At 37.7% G+C, this 20,778-nt stretch overlaps 1 protein-coding gene across 4 annotated transcripts in view; it reads right to left on the bottom strand.

Moving 5' to 3' along the window:
- Window positions 1-883: 883 nt before the first annotated feature.
- Window positions 884-20,778, bottom strand: part of LOC145981313 (retinol dehydrogenase 14) — a 56,837-nt gene continuing 36,942 nt past the window's right edge. For all 4 annotated transcript variants that reach the window (XM_083114515.1, XM_083114514.1, XM_083114513.1 and 1 more), the window contains exons 2-8: window positions 19,866-20,045; window positions 15,410-15,502; window positions 13,919-14,158; window positions 6,253-6,435; window positions 5,214-5,323; window positions 3,792-3,881; window positions 884-1,648 (exon numbers count right to left, since the gene is read on the bottom strand). In XM_083114515.1, coding sequence (XP_082970641.1) covers window positions 1,544-1,648; window positions 3,792-3,881; window positions 5,214-5,323; window positions 6,253-6,435; window positions 13,919-14,158; window positions 15,410-15,502; window positions 19,866-19,905 — 861 coding nt within the window. In that variant the 5' untranslated portion in view covers window positions 19,906-20,045 and the 3' untranslated portion in view covers window positions 884-1,543. The remainder of the gene's footprint in view (window positions 1,649-3,791; window positions 3,882-5,213; window positions 5,324-6,252; window positions 6,436-13,918; window positions 14,159-15,409; window positions 15,503-19,865; window positions 20,046-20,778) is intronic.

Raw genomic sequence — 20,778 nt, 5'->3', positions numbered from 1 at the left:
GAAGATTGAATATGTAATGTGTGCGCTTCAAACTTGAACCGCACACAGCAACACTGGAAGGGAGGAAGCAGGGAGAACGGAGCCTTGTCCCGCGGCTTCTGCGAGAGAACGAACTGCGCATGACCGTTGGGTGGAGACATAGGTTCTGCAATATCATCTTCCATGTATTTTGCCCTATTCGCTCCTCGCGCTTCTGCTCCCGCACGAAGCTTTCGCAATGGCACGAGCTGTCCTGTGGGGGTTCAACTGAGGGTCTGTATCAGGGCGGCCGATTCGCGGTTTCTTCTTCTCAGCAAGAGAGTTCGCCGTGTTACGGTCACAAATACATGACTTATTGTGTAGAATTTTTAGCGAAATAATGTTAAAATGTAAAGACATTGTTTATTGTTCATTCTCGAGGTGATTATCGTATATTACTGGGGGTTCACTGATCCTGTGCGCTATAGGGCCAACCGCGCCTGCTGGAAACAGAGATTCGGATCCACTATCTGGAAACAGAGATTCGGATCCACTATCTGGAAACAGAGATTCGGATCCACTATCTGGAAACAGAGATTCGGATCCACTATCTGGAAACAGAGGTCCGTATCCACTATCTGGAAACAGAGATTCCGATCCACTATCTGGAAACAGAGGTCCGTATCCACTATTTTAAAACAGAGGTCCGTATCCACTATCTGGAGACAGAGGTCCGGATCCACTATTTGGGAACAGATGTTTGGATGTTGGATTCTGCAATGGAACACCCATCCCTATAGTCTCGAGGTGATCAAAGCATTATTGGCTGGCTGTGACTTAATATATGAGCTGTAGTGAAATATTTCGAGGAGGTCAGTTAAAAAGTTAGAATGTACATCAAATACAAGCATTAATGCATTGTTCAAAATAATATTGAATTATTTTTATGGGTAAAAATACCTTTATTTAAAAAAAGCATTTAAGCACTATTTTTGATTTTACATTTTGAGTATAATAATGTAAAAAATAAAAGCACATGGACAGGAATCTTTGCAGTAAACGGCTCATTAAAATTATTATGATTAAAAATATTCATGTTTTATTGGCTATTAAGAGCATAAATTAAGCTTCTTGTGTTGAAAGTTGTCACTTTTCATTTTGAAGAATATCTATCCCATGTAGAAGCTGGGCTTCCAGTACAATTAACAAGACGTGTCAACTGGAAAAATAATTATAGGTTTGATATTTTTCCTTTTTATTGTAATCAGTAGAACATGAAGTATGGTGGAAGCCATTGAATGATTTTACTTTTGCACATGCAAACAGTAACAAATATACATTTTATTAGCTAAAGTGTTCTATGATAACTGCCAGGATCATGAAGGTTCTTGTACTTTAGTAGAAATGTACTTGTGAACGCAGGATGTCACTGTTCACATGCACAAATACAGAATCATTCTGTTCATCTTATGGAGGGGATTCAGCCCACATAATACTGGCCTTCAGGCTATTATTGCATTTCATGCCAGGGAGGAAAACCATGCTTAACTCTTTACCAACCATTAACCCATTATATGTTTTCATTTTATATGTGTGGGTCTTGAGTTTGTAACTCAACAATTTCTTCGCTCAATTCCCAAAACTTCTTTGCAGATGCCATGTCCTGTGCTCCACGAGACAGCTGTGCCTCCTGAAAGATGGAGAAATTATTATTCTAAAATTATTACGATTAGAAACTGAAATAGCTGCTGAAACTCAAGAGTCATTTCTCTGTAGTTTTCGCTTCTTACAAGCACATAAACACAATTTTCATTATTTTGCTATATGTCTAATGAAGGGAGCATGTGTTCACCTGAAACGCCACATTGAAAATTGTGTTTATGTGCTTGTGAGAACCGTAAACTGCAAGATAAATAATTCTACAATACAAACAATAAGTACATAGAAGAAAAATTCAAATGACAAGTGCCATCAACAAAATAAACAGTCGCTAAGCATTCAGTAAAGATTGTAACTTGTTTACTGATGCCTGTGTAGAAAATAACAATGCTAATTCTCTGAATATTACTGTCAATGGTTCTTTATTAATATGCACTTGTAAATGCACATTATACATCATATAGTACTTCTAATACTAATACTATACTAACACTATGTTTCAAGTTTCAAGGGGACACCTCTTCTCTTCATGTGAACAATTTATTTTTGCTGGTGATGGAATCAAATCTATCGCAGCTCAGTGATTTTACTGCAAATTCGATGTGCTAACCAGTTGTTTCTGGAGCATAGATTCTTGGGAGTGGACACTGTTTTGGGGGGATGAGGAATTGTGGGTGGGTGGGTGGGTGTATCCTCCCTAAGGGAGAGCACCAGCCTGAATAGTTGCTCTAGATCACAGGGAGCTTTAGTTCAACTCAATTTTATAAATAAAAATGAAATTGTATTCAGTTACGTTAAATTGTGGGTCTGCAACATCTTGTGGCTCAAGTAAAACCCTGATTGTAACACGGTATGTGTATATTATATATCAAGTTTGGATGAACTCAAATATCTACAATAGTTTTCATGAAGACTGATAAAAATTCTTATCTGTAGTTGAAATGTTGAATGTTTAGACCCTACTAATTACAACCCATGTCCCCCTTCATTTCCTGCCCCTTAGTTATGACTGGTGCGATAGGAATTTTATCAGTCATTATCCGTACTTTTGCTGTAATTTTCTTTAGGTTGACCATACTGCTTTTTGCATGTGCATGTCAATAGTGTGTTCATTTGTCATTGGTTAGGTTAATATTTGAACTTCATCTCTCACATACACTAAAGAGGAGACAAATGCAAACTCTTTGACATGTGTATGCAATGTAAATTACAATTTTACTTACATTTTTTTGCGAGTATGATACGTTTTCTTCAATTACAACGTTTCGAGAGATAACTTCTCTCTTCTTCAGGTTTCGATGTTATAAGCAATTCATAAAGTCTTAGCTTCGTCAAAATATTTCTTTCATAGTCAACAGGATCAAGGGTTAGGTGAAATGTGAGCGGGGAAAAAGTATAGGAAGATCGATTGCCAGTGTGTATACTTCCTAACCCTTGATCCTGTTGACTATGGAAGAAATATTTTGACGAAGCTAAGACTTTATGAATTGCTTATAACATCGAAACCTGAAGAAGAGAGAAGTTATCTCTCGAAACGTCGTAATTGAAGAAAACGTATCATACTCGCAAAAAAACGTAAGTAAAATTGTAATTTATATTGTTAATCTTGTGAGTAATTCACACATAGTAAATATGAACGTCTATGTGTATGCAGAAGGCATATAAAATACCTAATAAAATTACAGCAATACCCAGCTGGAAATTTTTCCAATTGGTTCCGATAGCCAATATGAGTTTTTAGACAGTCTATCGGAACTGATTGGTCAATCGGAACTGATTGGTCAATTGTAATGAATTTTCTATTGGAAAGTATTCTATTGTTTTCAATATATTGCTTATGAAAAATTCTTATCTATACAACTGTAAATGCAATGAAGAAATCATATAAAACAACTAAAATAAATCTCTGGTAAAACATGTGGAATTTGTAACTTAAAAAACTAACATACAAAATTTTTTCAAATATATAAACACGTTTTTAACTCTGTAGCATCATTGTGTTTAACCCACTTATAGAAAATGGAAAAACATGCTGATGATTGTTGGTGGGGCCCAAAAAATATGGTCCCAGGAGCTAAAAAAAATTGCAACTAGAAGTGGAGCTTCCCCCATCCTCCCTGGTAGATATCAGAGAGTTTTCTTTATTATGGTCTAGAATCAAAAGCAAGACTCACCCTGCAGTCCATGAAATATTTCCCTGTGACATCCTTAAGATCCTCAGAAACTGCACAGTGAATTGTTGTTTGAGCACCCTCTGTTGCATTCTGAAGATTTAAACAAACATTATTAATAAAAGTAATAATTGCCTCACAACCTCCTACTGCAATATGCAGACGAAATTGTATTTGTCAATTGACATTAAGTTATATTTGTAAACATCCAAAACTATTATGTTCTTACATATGTGTATACTGTATATTCTGCATTACTTACAAATCACTCAAAGTTAACCATACAGTCACTATCACAAAGATAATTTTAAGGTTTTTGATCAAAATATTGATTTCAGTAAGTTGGCAATATGTTAAGAAATTTTTAGAAAGTAGTGAGAGAAAGAGTACATGTGCAATACCAATTTTATTTTTATGACAGAAGTTTGAAAAGCATTAAAAGACTAAAAAATATTCAGCTCAAGGCAATAATCATAGAAATCTAAAAGAAAATAGTTAAATAATTCTGAGGAAATTTACATATTAAAAAAAATTTAACCCCAAATTTGAAGTTAAGCAAAATGAAAGAAAAAGAAAAAATTCTAGATATATGTTAACATGTATGTGAAGTAACAAGTAGATACTGAACCATCAGCACTAAAAAATAAGTTGTGAAAGTGTTGATTCTCACAAGGTGGTTTGGTGCAAATTCAGGCTTTATTTGAGGACTGACGCCCTGCTGGAAATTTCTACTGTTTTCAGTAGACACAATCTACTGTTATCAACTGAACTCTACTGTGTCTTTCGGAAATCTACTGAAACTCAATGCCTACTATGCATGTACAGTAGAAGAAATACAAGTGAAATATTCTCTTTAGTATTGCATGTAATATTGTATACAGTGTATGTAACTCAACATGTTGGCTGTAATATAACTTTACATTCCTCCTGATTCAAAATTTGTTTTTATATCTATTTGAAAATTTAAACACAGTAGATGTTTCAAAACACCTATAGATCTACTGAAAACAGTACAGTAGAGAAACTAAAAGTGAAAATAACTTCTTCAGTATTATCAATAATATGTATGTAGTGTTTTTAGCTTAAAATGGTGACTAAGTATTACATTTCGTTCATTCTTATTAAGATTTCTATTTATATCTGTTTGAAAATCTGAACACCGTAGATTTTTCAAAACACCTATAGATCTACTGAAAATAGTAGACACAATTTTCAGCAGGGTGTGAATAGCCTGTAAACAATGCTCGAAGTAAGGGGAATGCAGGGGAAAGGTATCCCCAGATAGCAAAATTGTCGCAAAGCATTCCCCCTGCCATCTCATTATCACCATGTTAAACAATAGAATCACCCACCTAGACCTAAGGCTTGACAAAACATTGCTCCAGCTAGTAATTTACACTTCTAGCAGTGCCTATGACTACATACCTTGAAGAACCCTCTGATCAGAAGCTTCAGGGGGAGATTGAGGGGGAAAGGAACACTTCGCCAAATGCCAGTATCCACCATCCCGGGATGCAAGCAATTCGCAGTGACACCTGAAAATACAAAAGATGTGTTGCGTCACAACTAAAAATCCAATGGTTTATTAGATGAATGCTTATGGTGTGCAATTCATACAAAGAATATAGCATGAGGGTAATATTTAGCAGAGTTGCCTTACATGCAATGCATCTCCTTATTATAAATATCAGCTACATCCTAACAATATCAATAAGAATATACATCTTAAAATATATGCAAAAAACATTACCATTCTAATAACAATATACATCATTACAATATCTGTAGCAATCAAAATCATAATATTGTTGGCAGATACATTGCAACATATTTGTGCAAAATACACTATAATAATAGTCTTGAAAATAATCATAACATTCAGGACAAGTGATACACCATAAAAATATTGAAAATACAGGCTGTAACATTATTAAGAGAAAAATACACTAACAATAATGTTGACAATATATATTGTAACAATAACAATATAAATCATAACAATATGCATAGCAACAAGAAGTGTGTGGATATACATGGAATCAAACAGCATAACAACATTATTGTGATAATGAAGACGAATATTGTTGTTTCTCTCACCACTGAATGTGGAAGATGCATTGTAACAATATTCATGATATCAATCATGCCATCTCTGAGAATATACATAGTATTGATATCCTTGAAAAATGTATCAAAACGAAATTCATAAGAGATACTTTGATTAAATTCCTGGAGTGGAAATCAGAAATAGTTAAGATTTTAAATTGAAACAAAATCTGTACTAAAATATATTGCACCATACCTTCAACAATATCGATAAGTAAAATGGTGCCAAAATATACTATTTGGATATTGCATCTATCATGATGCAATACATCGTTGTTTTCTAGAGATAATACTCTCTACAAAAGCTTCAGAGAAATAAGAGGAATGAAAAACACTATAATAGAATAGGTGTACATACCTGTCCCCTCCAGACGCTTAGCCAGTTCCCTGGTGAACCAGATGTTGGCATATTTTGACACATAGTAGATGTAGCCTGGCCATGAGGTTGTTGGGTTAACATTATCCAGGTTCAGCCTCGCCAGCCTGTACAGTTCTGAGGCAACCACAACGATGCGACTGGGAGAGGACTTTTTCAACAACTCTGGAACATCAAACAGCAGACATTTAGTTACAGGTAATTTAGTGTTGAATGGTTATTATTATTAAAACTATTCACATATTATTAACATATTCAGTGGTTTGTACCTCCACATTACCTAGGAAAAATAACATTTTCTAAAATCAGTCCCCAAATGGATGTACAACTTTAAATAACTGACCAACTAAATATAAATCTGTAAGTGAAGACAACGTGTTCAAGTAAAATATGAAGCACGGACACATTAATTTGCACTGTTAAGATTGCATCCAAAATATACTCGAATATACTTCAACATTCATATCCATATACATATTCCATAGTGAATGTATTACATATAACAATCATTAGTTGAATTCTCCTGTCAGAAAAATAATGATAATTTATTGTTATACTTATGTGGTGAATTTCTATTTTCTTTTTTGTACATACCATAATTCTTTGCTTTACTTTTACATAATGTGATTTTTTCGACTGAGCATATTCTACATTAGCATGTAAAATTCTGATAATGTAATCAACCATAAATTTATTTGTATGTGTGTGACATGTATATTTGTAGCTGTAACTTTTAAATGTAATTAGCGGAGACCAGTGGGGGCGAGGGGGGCAATTGCCCCCCTACTTTTTGCCACTTTTGCCCCCACACTACGCTAATTTTTTTCTACAAAGGGAAATATACTGTCTTTGCCCCCCGGTTTTGGAACCCAATCGCCGCCACTGGTGGAGACCTATAATTGGGCAGCCAAATGCCTGTCCCCCCCCAAATAATTTCCTTCAAGTTGCTAGGATATGGTAGTTGTTTAGAGAGATCATGATGTGTCCTGATTCAAAGATGATGTTTTGTGGGAGGATAATTGAAGAAAGGTCTTTTGAGATTAATATTATTATTAACTGATTCAATGTTTTCTTTTTAAGTGCAAATTATATGGAACTATACGACGCACGGTTTTAGAAGCGATATCGGGCGGAGTTACGGAGAGCGTGTCCTTGGCGACCAGCCAATAGCAGGAGTGCAACGTTGTACAGTTAGGATTGCGCGCAAGAAGTTCTTTATAAAACTCGCCACTTTAAGGTCCATCATTGCATGGGACACGACATTATGAACCTAACTGTCCAAGTCCCATGCATTTCCGTCGCCTACAGCCGGAGTTATCGTTTCTCTAAGAAACAAGGGAAACAGCGCGTCTCTACACACACACAATCAGTGACGTGCACTGAGGAGTAGCTAGTCTAGCAGAGATAGATCAATAAATCTCACGTCTCTAATTATTTTCAAATCACAATATTTATTATCGTGAGGCCTCCTCAGTTCATATGCAACATTTCTTTCCACGCGTTTCTCGCCCCTCGATGTGATCAGCTGGCAAGGCTGAATACCCTAGCTGGCTCTTCTTCCGCCTTACCAGATCCAGGTATAGACAACCGCCCGAAGGGAAAGGGAAGATTTCTGCCTGTACCTCTCTTGCCTCTCGCCCCCCCCCCTCCCCGCTCCCATGGCTGAAGGCCCGTGGTTTCAGGTCCTCCAGTCTATCTCCTATAGGACAGATAGGGGATTGGTTTCCCTTCGATTCCTTTGTAAATCCTCTAAAGAACTCGGGGGAAAATTTTCTGCAGTACTTATGTTCTCTGTATTTACACAACCTTTTAAACGTTGTGCAGACAAAAGTGTTATGGTTTCTTTTTTTTTTTTTTCAAATATGGAATATATAATGATTAAATAACAAATATTTGCTCACGCTCTCTCTCGCTCTCGTTTTAGTAGTGTTTTATTTAAATATACTAATAATTTGGCCTCCAATAAAACATATGGGTAAGCTAAACAGTCATAAATACGGATGTATTAATTTGGGCAAGAAAACGCGCGTTCTAATTGTTGTTGTTGGTTTGGTTTATTTTACTTCACCTTTCTGCCACATTTGGTTATCGCGAAAATGAGGATGAATGATGATATAATGAAATTGATGAAGGGACTTCACAAAGAACAATTCAGGCCGGGATTCGAACCCGTGACGAGCGCGCATTCTTGTTCCTATGTGTTGTACTCTGCAGTGAATAATGAAATAATTTGGAATGTAAAATGTATCCCAGAACTCAAAAAGTCAAATGAATATCATTTGAGAAAGTATAAAAAAGTGTATTTTGTTACCTGTTCATCCCCTCTATTATATATTAAATTTTTGCCACCTTCCATCACTTTTTCTAGCTGTATAGATTTAATCGCGATAAGTAGCTAATGAGCTTATGGAAGTCACGAGGGACAATCATAAACAGAGAACTCCGGACTCCTGATTTCACAATGCCCTGCAGATGCACTGGGATGAAATTATTTGTATTTTCTTTTTCCTTTCTTTAGCGTTGCTTTTCCATTGCTTTACCTAACTGCCATCTGCCATGACGATGAACGTTGATTAAATTAAACGGATGAAAAGTGGTTACAAAGGAATACTCATGCACAGGCCAGGGCTCGAGCCCGGATACTTCAGTAACGATATCGTGAGATGAAGAAATTAGGGAAATCAAGCAATGCAAATTTTTTGGAAAAACGTTAATCATATGCACATATGGTGTTTCAAAAATCCAATTGAAATTTACGTACCACTGAGTAAATACGCAGTTTGCTTTACCGATACCCACGTATCCGAATAGTTAGAACTTTCCACTCATCTTTGTTGTCGGCCGACCTCCGTGGGGGAGTGCAAGTGGCCCCGGACCGGTACCAGGTGGACGCACATAGTGGTTTGGATCCCACTTTAAACTGTGTGTCCAGTCCCGATTAGCTTTTATGTACATAAAGTGGACTTAAACACCAAATCAACCAACCGTGGGGGAGTGGTTATCACTGCACGCTATGACACCAGGAGTTCCGGGTTCGAACCCCGACCTCGGCATGGGTGTTTTTTGTGTTTGTCTCTTCATTAATTGTATTGTACCATCTTCGCGATTAACCAAATGTGACAGCGACGCTAAGTAGCATAAATCAAATCATTGATTGATTGTTTAATTTGGTTTGTTTTACTTCGCTTTTCCTACACTTTTGGCTAATCGTCAAGATGGTACGATAAAATTGATGAAGGGACAAACACAAATAACACCAATGCCCAGGTCAAAGTTTGAACCCTGGCTTAATAGTCAAATCAACATGTTTTGGATTTTCGTAAGTGGGTGGGATTAACAGTAGTCCTTCCTCATTTTGCAATACTGGGCCCTAAAGGGGGGAGGGGGATTATGCCCACACCAACCTCCCTTGGACACGCCACTGATTGCTACCCCAAGTGTCGACATCACCGCACGTCACTGCACACAATGACCCTTCGTTTTCCTTCAGTGTTCCGTCTGTTTTTTTTTTTTTTTTTTTTTTTTTTTTTTTTTTTTTTTGCCAACTTGTTAACCCCGCTGAGTTGTGTCTTGGTAAAGCTATGGGTGTCAAATTCGGCTGAATATGAACAATGGCCCTTCATTGTCGTGGGCGTTTACGAACATTGCGAATCTTGAGTCACTTTCAGTTCAGTTTTTTCGTAACAAGGGCGGTGTAAGATAATTATACTCATACGCCACGAAGAACAGTTGTGAGACGATTCAATATGGCCCTTATTGATTGATTAAATGTTGGTTTATTTTCCTTCGCTTTTCTGCTACCTTTGGCTAATCGCAAAGATGAGAATGGATGATGATATGATGAAATTGATGAAGGGACACTTACAAACGCCTATGACCGAGCCGGGACCCCTGGCGTCGTAGCATGCTGTGAAGTCCAGCCCTTATGTTCGATAGTTATGCAATAGTGTGTGTTCCGCTAGTGTTAATAATTTCACACCGGCCCCCCTGGTGGAGTGGTTTGCATATTGCGCTACGACACCAGGGTTCCCGGGTTCAAATCCTGGCCTGGACATGAATTTTGTGAATGTCCATCCATCAATTTCATCATATAATCACTCATTCCCATCTTCGCAATTAGCCAAAAGTGACAGAAAAGTTAAATAAAATAAAGTAAATCAAATCAAAGTAATAATGTCGCTCTCAAAACCTATTACAAGTAGTACAGGCACCAAGGGTAAAATATTACGTTCACAAGACAGAAATCTAGTGTATTCTTGCTTCAAGGAATTGGCGTCGGAAGAAGTGCGTGCTGAAACAGTGTTTTCTCCGAGTCGAGAAACTACTGCTAAAGCGTGTGGTGTCTGTGTGCATATTGTGTTGCGTATTATAAAACAGAGTAACGTATCTACCACAGAAATCGGTGAACCCCTATTCAAATCTCCTGAGAAACATGCCAGAAAACAGAAACGAGAGCGATGACGATGACCTTGCAGTTCCTCTATAAAAAATACCTTCAAACTTTCACGTACGAGTTTCTCTTATATGCTGCAGTGATATGATATAATCCTGTGTAGAATTCTTTACTATATATTTCATTGTACTAAAATATCACGTGCATGCATTGTACATAAAAAGCTGAATATTGGGCACGGCGAAATCTCTGTGCTTCCTTACCGCTAGCAGTTGGTTTGGCAGCAGCGCGACAGCACTGGCTGCGTATTGGCTGAACTCATGTTCCTTCTAAAAGCGTACGCCGTATAATAAGTGGAAGGTCTAATTAGGTTTTTTTTTCTGACAGGATATGATATTCAGCAACTACCTTAAGGTTTATCCCATGTCTGAAGTGACCTCAGAGTAGGCTGTTAACGTGTTGTTCCTCGCAAAAGAAGTAAAAATTCTGGAGCACATACTTCCATTTTGTATGAGTAAAAATGCATGAGAATCTGCTCACCAAAGTTTGATTGATTGATTTACTAGTTTATGTAATGTCCCATTTCTGCTATTTTTAACTAATCGTGAGGGTGGGTGTGAATGGTGATAAGATAAATTGGATTAAGGGACAATCCAAAGCTCATATGGGTGGCACAATGCAAGCTCCACAGTGGATTATACTGGTTGAGAGTCAGGGGTTCCAGATACTCGTTGGCTGCATCAGTGTGTAGTACAGGGTGTACTGCATTGACTTTTAAGTGCCTTAAAGCAATATTGATATCAGAAAGTGAGCAAATTCTCATATATGTACATACATTTTCTCTAGCATGCACGTGCCGGACCCTGTGGCCGAGTGGTTAGCACATCGCACTGAGATGCCAAGGGTCCCGGGTTCGAATCCTGCTCAGGCTTGGTTGTTTGTGAATGTCCTCATCAATTTCATCACTCATCCCCATCTTCGCAAATGAGCCAAGAGGCACAAAACGCGAAGTAAAATAAACTAGATCAATCAAGCAATCTAGCATGCACGTGTCTCCCTCTATTGACAGGTCATAAAAAAATTGTGTACATATCTGATGCGTCACTAGTTTGGAATAAATCTCATATCTTGAAATTGATTGATTGAAATAAAAAAAAAATTGGTGTGCTTCACCTGTCACATTATACAGGGCTCATCCCCTTACTGTAACTGCAATCAACATCTGCCTCTGAGGTCTAGAATCTCATTACCGAGGCTAGAGGCTGAGGTTTGTAAAGGGACACTCAGCACGTATAAGGACAAAACACAAAAACACACAGTTCTACAGATGATTATATTGGTCATAGCTAGGCTTACCATACGTCCGGGATTAGCCCGGACAGTCCTATTTTTTAGTGTTGTCCGGGATTGCAAAATGCCCGGGATTTTCAGAATCTGAACATGCAAGGATCGATCAATTATAAGGATCAATTATACCTTTTCTTTCTTCGAGGTATCGACTTCCGAGCAGTTCCGTCTCCATACTTCCGTGAGCATCTTGATGGTCTAGACAGAGAAGCTACATTTTCATACCACACTGCTAGACACGAACTCAGTTTCAACACATCAGACTGCACTTCTAAACTGGTTAAAAAGTTATGTGACACAAAATTTTCATCTGCTAGAACCAAAGCCGAGGCAATAATTGTTAATGTTATTTCACCATTTATTTTCAATAATTTGTTGCGCTCTTTAGAAAACATTGATTATGTTACAGTATCGATGGATAGTTCAAACAGAAGTGAAGTAGAACTTGTTGCAATTGTTATAAGATACTTCAGCATAGAGGAGGGAATTCAAGTTAAACTTTTACATTTCAATGAAGTGTCAGGTGAAACTGCTCAAATTTTGACTCGGTAACTTTTGCAGTGTGTGAAAAAAATACAAACTTGAAGAAAAGTTGGTTTGTTATACTGCTGATAACACTAACGGTAATTTTGGTTGTGTGAAGGGAAAGGGGGAAGAAAATGTGTTTAGAAACATTCAAAGTGAAAATAATGTTAATATTTTTTCTTGTACAATTTATAGTTTAGTGTTCCAATAAAATGTTAAGGCTTTTAAATAATTTCAATTTATTTTTGTAAAAAAAACTGAAATTTAGCAATAACAAGTTGATCGCGAATATGTCCTGGGTTGGATCCAAAAAAATATGGTAAGCCTAGTCATACGTCCAGATGCTAGAGCCTTGTTAATCTGCAACAATTCAGTTATTGAGATGTACTATGTGGAAATGAGGTTGACATTTGGCTTTGGATGGCATCTTCAGGATCACCTGCTCATTTTCATCAATGGTACCCAGCAAAAATAAACCGACTCTAGGGCTCAAACTGTCTAATCAGTGGATATATGGGAGAGTAAAGGTGACCGACCAGAGCACTGTGTTAATCACACTACCTTCACCATGGGAAAGATGAAGAATGCGTGGGGTCCTACCCATGGACGTCCGCAGGATTTTTTCCAGGGAGGGGAAAGGAAGGTATTTTTATCCAGGGAGGCAAACAAGGCACATTTTCCCCAATAATAGTATTGTTCCCTTAAAAAACATTGCTTAAATTTGAATTTATCATATTCATACAATAATTAATAAATATTGTTGTGGCTGAAATGAAATTATATGTCAAAAATATATAATTTTTGGTTGACTTTCATTTTCCAGGGGGGCCAAGCCCCCCCCTTTCCCCCTTCCGGGCGCCCATGGTCCTACCTCCATGCCCCTATGTGGCTTAATGAAATTGTGCAATGCACAAAGGACATCTTTAATTAACATTTTAAAAAAACTGTACATACCACACTCACACAATCAGGATTTCAGCATGTTTATTTGGCAGCAGCTGTTCATGATCTGTTATCAATAGATCACTAATGCAGGAATGCCATTACTTGCATCAGAACTACTTTTATCAGCTTTCACTTAGGTTACTATAGAAACAAAATCTTAGTTTGTCAAAAATCGGATTCAAAATATTTAATGTCTAAATTAAATTAAACTAGCCACAATTACCTCGAGCGCTGAAGTGCCAACAAAATATTTTAGTCCTGTGATTCTAGAACGAGCGAGTATATTGCAATTGCAAATCGTCTGGCAAGAAGATGACTATTATGTAAGTCGAGAAAGACATCCTTTACTTTTTTGGTGGAAGAAGTCGAAACCATTTCAGTTGTTTGAACACGGAATGACTCAACCGACACAATATAAGAACGGTTGTAACATCTTACCTATGAGCAGATGAGTGAGCAAGAATGGTCCGTAATGGTTAGTGGCCATCGTCATCTCGATCCCTTTGTCGTTCTTCATCTTGTGGAAGGTCTGCGCCGTTCCTGCATTGTGGATGAGGACGTCCAGCCGCTGCTCCGTCTTAGAAATGTCCGCCGCAAATTCACGAACAGATTCGAAGTTGCTAAGATCAAGTTTCTTAACAATGATGTTACTGTTGCACGTAGTCTTTATTAAATCATCTGCAACAGAAAATACATGATTAATTAACATTTTATGGTCATTAAACATGTGACAGATAAGAGAATATTATTTTTGCCCGAAAATAAACCATACGATGAGAAATAGAGGGCACAAATACGTTATTGAGTGACAGCGAAATAATATAAATGAAAGTACAGCCTAGTGGTAAACTTTCATGATTAGACAACATGTACTTGGACTACCAAGTGGTCATAAATTCAAATTTCTTACTCAGTATCCTCTGGAGCCCGTTCAAATCATCAGATTGCGGCGAAACTTGGTATAGATGCTATGGAAACAATGGAGAAGCGAATGCTGACAGAAAGAACTAGTTCATATTTTCAGCACCAGGTGGAAATGTGACGCTAAAATCTAGTGTACTGTGAATATCATCCTGGGAAACGCTTCGTGCACGGTGATGCATGTACTGAGCACTGCTGTACTGACAAACTAAAAATAAAGTTTTGCATGTCCGACTTTTGGTTGTTGTTTCAGCGCCACACTTTCACCTGGTGAAAATTTGAATTATCACCAGCGCTAGCTTCCCAATGGTCTCTACACCAAGTTTCACCGCAATCCGTTGCTTCGAATGGGCTCCAGAGGGTTCTCGGGTCGAAACTTAATTTTAAGCGCCACGTTTCCACCTGGTGGAAACAAAGAAATCAAAATAAGCTTTAGTGGCAATAAAATAAGAAGGAAGGCTCAGTTTATCGACCACAGCACTCCCCCAGTTGATCTATAATTGAGATGAGCATCTGTTCATCAGAATAAAAGGTAACTTTCTAATTACAACATCAAAGCATATAACTTTAAGAGTACAATTGTTAAATGATTACACTTAGTGCCCCTTTATATAAATAATTATAACAGTCTTCCAAATCCTTCAAGATTGGCGCTTTAAAAAGGCACCTACAGGAACAGTGATTTCTCGAAGTACTTTGCTCATCCACTAAACACCTGCTTAAGGCACAGTTTCAGAATTAGAAATAATTATCTTGTAATAAGGTCAACAAGTAGCAATCTGCAATTTAAAAATGTCCTTGTTTCATGTTATACCTATACCTAGGAGATTAAACTAAAGATGTATCAAGGACTAAGTGATAGCAATTACGTGGATTTTGGTTCACAAGAGAGTATGTTCGTTGTTCATAGACAGAAAAGCTTGAGCTGGTTATTAATATCTATGTAGCTATTGTAAAGAATAACAAGAATACATTTTAGAATATATGATAAAGGCTAAAAGGTCCTACCTTTAGTCTCGTTTGCAGCGTCCACGTTTCTGCAGGCCAGAATGAGTCGAGCGCCTCTCTTGGCTATGTCGCGCGCTGTCTCCTTCCCGATTCCTGCGAAGACGAACAATTCGGTGAGAAGGATTACAGAGCAGAAGGGAAGTCGGAAAGGAAACACTAGGAGTTTTCCTTCCAGTAACACACGAGGGTTATCCATCCCTAAGATGGATGATTTCATCCCTCATTGACAGTCGTACCATAATATTCACAAAATTTCCTTTCGGACATAGAAAATTGTCAAGTTGCCCACATTGCTTAATTTGGGAAACGACAGAATGAACTGAACTGAATGCCGCAACATTTTAGTTTTTAGTTTTTCATGGGCAACCAGCTCTGTCCAACAGTCCTTGTCGCCAGACCTGAGGCAATGTTCACAGTATACACGTGCACCTTGCATCAGGCCCGTACCTAGGTTTCTTTTGAGGAAGGGGTCAGATCCGAGAATGTGTTTTATCTCCATAGGATTTAAGGAGAGTTCATCAGAGTTTCATCAACGAACCAGCGAGTCGATTGTCACTTGTTACGTACCCAATAGGACCAAGTAATGTGAATAGTTTGCCAAAGACGAATAGAGATGGCAGCACCAGGCGTGCAAGGTTAAGAATTGGCATAATATATGTGAATAATTTTAGAAATAAGAACAAAGCAAATTGGAAAGATGAAAAACAATAGAATATATTATAAGAAGACAAAGAATAAATATGAAAGAAGTAAATTCATATATATATTTTATAAATCAAATCAGTGATCACATGTAAGTTAATATGAAAATTAAGGAAGTCAAAGCACTGATTCAAGTTTGTGTCTTTGAACATATATTGCATCTGTCTGATTGATTTACCATTCCCATAGGGGAAATTTTGTGTACATCAGTGGCGAGCACGTTCTGATCGACGCCCCACAGCACTTTTTGGTTGCGCGGTTTAACCGTAGCACCTACTTGGATGCGCGTGTAAATCGTTTGCACCAAGTATACACTCTGTTGTACCTAGTTAGTGGTGGCGCGTTCCAATTGCAGCCCCGAGGGAGGATATTAGTATTATTCCCAAAGCTTAAAGGAAAAAGTTGGAAAAGGATAAAGGAATTCGTTAAATAGTCAAAACCTAAATTGAAATACAGAGGGAAGTTCACAAAGAAGACAAGAAGGAAGTCCCGATCCAGAACGTCCATTAAGAGGGAAGTCCAGATCCTTCATATCAAGAAGGAAGTCCAGATACAGACCGTCCATTGAGAAGGAAGTCCCGATCCAGATCTGACCATTATGAAGGAAGTACAAATAAAAGAATATTGAGATGAAAATTGACTGTAAACGAGAAAATTATAGAAGAATGTAGGTTATCATGTAAAATTCTTACTCCATGTATCCTGTGTTTAAATAATATATTCGTTTAAACGTCTCCATTGGAAGGCATCCTGTCTGGTTTCGTTGTCTACAAAGAACCCTACCCTGTAGATAAGATAGCTGAGTTTCAAGATTAAGGTTTATGTACCTTTGCACCAAATGAAGGTAGCACACTTCGAGATCTACAGGTAACGAACGTTCCTCTATCCTTGTCTTTCATTCTCTCACACCCCTGCCAGACCAGTCAATTGTAGTGTTTAAAGTTAATCGTGAGTGTTGTTATTATTTCCCGGGCCAAGCCCCCTTGCTTGGTTAAGTGTAGACGTAGCTCTTCAGAGCTATACCCCCTCTTACGATACACCTCTCGCAGCCAATTAACTTCGAATATCAGGCTTCACATAGACTATTTACAATCCGTTAATCTAAACAAACTCTTGTTTGTACGGCTTGCTCTCCGGATTTTAATATGTTAACAATCAAGCACCTCCAACTCCCACCGAGCAGGATGCGAGATATTTAAATTCTTGCGTTGCTTTCAACTCAAGTCAAGAAGGACATGGATAATACCTATTAGCAGATCTTTCTTCCTTTCTACAGCTTCAGATTTCGCTCCCGGAAAACAGAAAACGAAATTTTTAGGGTGAGTGAAATTATTAAATATGTTATTACGTATCAATCCCTAAGATTATATGTTTATTTTATTAAGTCTCTCTGAATGCTTCACGTTGACCAGGGCATTCACTTGTTTTTCTCAGTTGTCTCAGCCTCTGAGGCATGTAAACAATGCACAGTGTTGTGCCATGCAAACCTCCTGAGCATTCAGGAAACAGGTAATTCTTCTGGTTATAGAGTCAGCGGTTTGCATGGTGGCAATTAAAAAACACGATTCGGCATAGAGGAAGAGCTCGATGGCCTAGTGATATAGAGGTGAGACAAGCTGAGAGGGGACGGACTTTTGGGATTGGAGTTGAGAGAGGAGGTGTTTAGCAGAGCAGTAGGTGAGAAGTGGAACGACGCTTTGGTCGACAAATTGGAGAAGCTAACAGAGGACTTCGCATATTCTATTCAGCCTAATACTTCAGATAGACAGGTAATTAGCCTAACACCCAGCCATGATTCAGGTTCAACGGTTCACAAAACCCAACGAGTGACCATTGTCTTTTCTGTAGTTTAGTTCCTTAGTGTGATTTTGTACCTTTCGCATTGCCAAGCGTTAATTCGTCATGCCAATGACGAGTGCTCTCATCAGAGGATGAATGATGAGTAATTGACATCACCCATTGATTAATTGGTTAACATTCTAGGTACTCGTAAGATCCCACGAACTTTACGGTTCGTTACGATTATTTAAATATGAAAAACTGATGACGTATCCCTGAAGATTTCGTATCGATTCACATTGAGATTTCCCATCCGGCACTCGGGCTTATTTCTGTCACACGAGTATTCGTTCGTTGTATTTTTTACAACACTCACTATTTTCAGTCTACAATTGTAATTCTTCAAGAAAGTAGTTTTTTTTCTTAATATTTATTAATGCTTTTTACACTAATTCCATCAATCATGAATACTACGCGTAGTAATTATGAAATAAAACAGAAAGGTGAAACAAAATATGGGGATGGAATTGAAAAAAGAGGACTCACGCGTTATAGGGGAGACCGGGGTAATTAGAACAGGAAACAGCCTGTAGAAGTTCCACTGTAAATTACTCAGAAAGTTACTAATGGATTTTTTAAAAATTTCTACCATTTAAAAGGACATCTTTTGCATATTTTTGAAAAAAATAATGACCATACCTGCATTGCAAATACTCGTCCAAAAAAAAAAAATTGTCATGACACCATAAAATTGTTCCAATTACCCCATTTGGGGTTAATGGAACATAAGTTAGAAATTTCAACTGAATAGCTTTAGATTGCTGTTGGGGTAATACGAACATCATATATAAATGTCCCATTTACCCTGCAAATTTGAACACAATAGCTCTACTTCTTCTGGAGTTATCAATGCTTGTTTAAATAAAATCCCAAGTTAACGTCTTTTTTTCATAAAGTTCAATTTCCCAGCTGTGAAGCAAATATGTGTGAATAAAAATGAGTGTTCTATGATTTATTTGAAAGGTTACAGGCCATTCTACAATGTAGTAAAGAAAAAACTTCTAATAGTTACATGTACAATCTAGTATACCCAAGCGAAATCAAGCAAATTATGCAATGTTCTAATAACCCATTTGCAGAAATTTTTGGGGTAATAAGAACTTTGCTTATAAAAACCAGGCAAGTTGCCCATAGACAACCAAACTCACATGAAATGATGTGTGCCCTTATGTTTTATTATAGGGGTGAAGAAAATTTTGAAAGGGTTCTTTCATTCACATCCAGTATATGCAGAAGCAGAGAAACACCAAGCATGCGTCACATCATTTTTGCAGGTGTATAATAAAAGTCAAATACAACTTACTTTTGTGTAGTTATTCCAATAACAAATTTTCTGCATGTAGGTTTAGTGTAGGTACATAGGTATGAAATGTTATTACACCAGTCTTTTCGTTTTAAATTATTCTACATTAACATGTTCCAATAACCCCATGTTCTAATTACCCCGGTCTCCCCTAAAAAGTACAACAGACACACACTCACTTCTTCATTCTTCTGTTGCAACTAAACAAGTGACTATCAAAATCACATACTTAGCAGTAACTATGAGGAAGGACCAAAAAACGAATACGTTGGTGGAATCCATTGTTGGTGACCAAGCTTTTCATTATACTTTTAAAAATTATACATTGTTGTACTTTTTACAACAGCGCGAGTGCCGGAAGGTTTCTAATCGCCCAAGGCCTGACGATATGTTGCTATACCATAGACTATATGGCTATACCACTGACATACTAATGCTTTTGTTTTGTGAAACTAATCTGTTTACCTTCGTACTGGTTTGGCTTGTTTAGTTTACTGTATTCTATTTTATATTTTTTTTCTGTTTTCTAACCTTAGTTTACTGTTTTACTGTTGGTTCTTTCCGCTTTAAAATGGCTTCAACTGCATGCAAAGAAAGGAAGAAATGTGATACCTGAGTTGGCTCCAGTGATGATGACAGTCTTTCCGTCCATCTTGGTTTTGCTGTCGAACTTGCCCAGAGTGACTCTGGCGTAGATCCTGAGGGCTATCAGAAGAACTAGCAGACTCCCTCCGACCACGATGGCCAACGTCACAAGCAGCACGAGAGCCAGGTACGTCAGGTTTACATCATCTGCAACAGAAACAAAGCAATGTAGACATTTCTCACACGGCCACCATGCTAATAAATGCAAATGGACTGAATCGAACGCACAGATTTCCCCGTGGCAATATATAATTGCGTGGGAAGTGATTGTTCGATTAGTCTTGTTAGCGGTCGAGACGCACAAAGCAGTTGTGAATACGTCATCAATGAAGATTTATTAACAATTTAACATAGTCTACCATCATCCGAAGGAAAAAGCTCTTCAAAGTCAAACAAGATGTTTTAAATCCATATTCCTCCTTGAGGCAACAAGACTAAAATAAAACAGCCGTGGCGTGATTTGCCGTCAATGCGTGCACGAACTGTGTCTCGGGTATTCAATGATTTGCGGTTGAGTTTAGGAGTAGGAAACGATTGTTTGTTGTTTGTCGACAAAATAATCTCCGCGGTATTAAAAGATAGCCTATCGCCGTGCCAAAAAAACAAAAACAAAAAAAAAACATGTTAATTATTTGGAAGAGGCATGCGTCAACGCGGGGCATACATTGAAACGAGCGTGGGAGCGTGCAAAATCACCATCAGGGCTGAAGAAATCGACGGAGGAGGGGGGGGAGGGCTTATTGTTTCACCCACTGTCGGCAATGAAAGCTTTGTTCAAGACGCATGTTTACTGTTCCGTGCAAAGGAAGGGAAGAAATGGACAGACCAAGATTTGGCTCCTCGTTTAGTGAAGTGATTCATAAATTTAAAGCAGAGTAAT

This window comes from Lepisma saccharinum, chromosome 29 (assembly GCF_977018435.1).
Source record: "Lepisma saccharinum chromosome 29, izLepSacc3.1, whole genome shotgun sequence".
Classification (NCBI taxonomy): domain Eukaryota; kingdom Metazoa; phylum Arthropoda; class Insecta; order Zygentoma; family Lepismatidae; genus Lepisma; species Lepisma saccharinum.
This window is presented reverse-complemented; position numbering and strand designations above follow the sequence as displayed.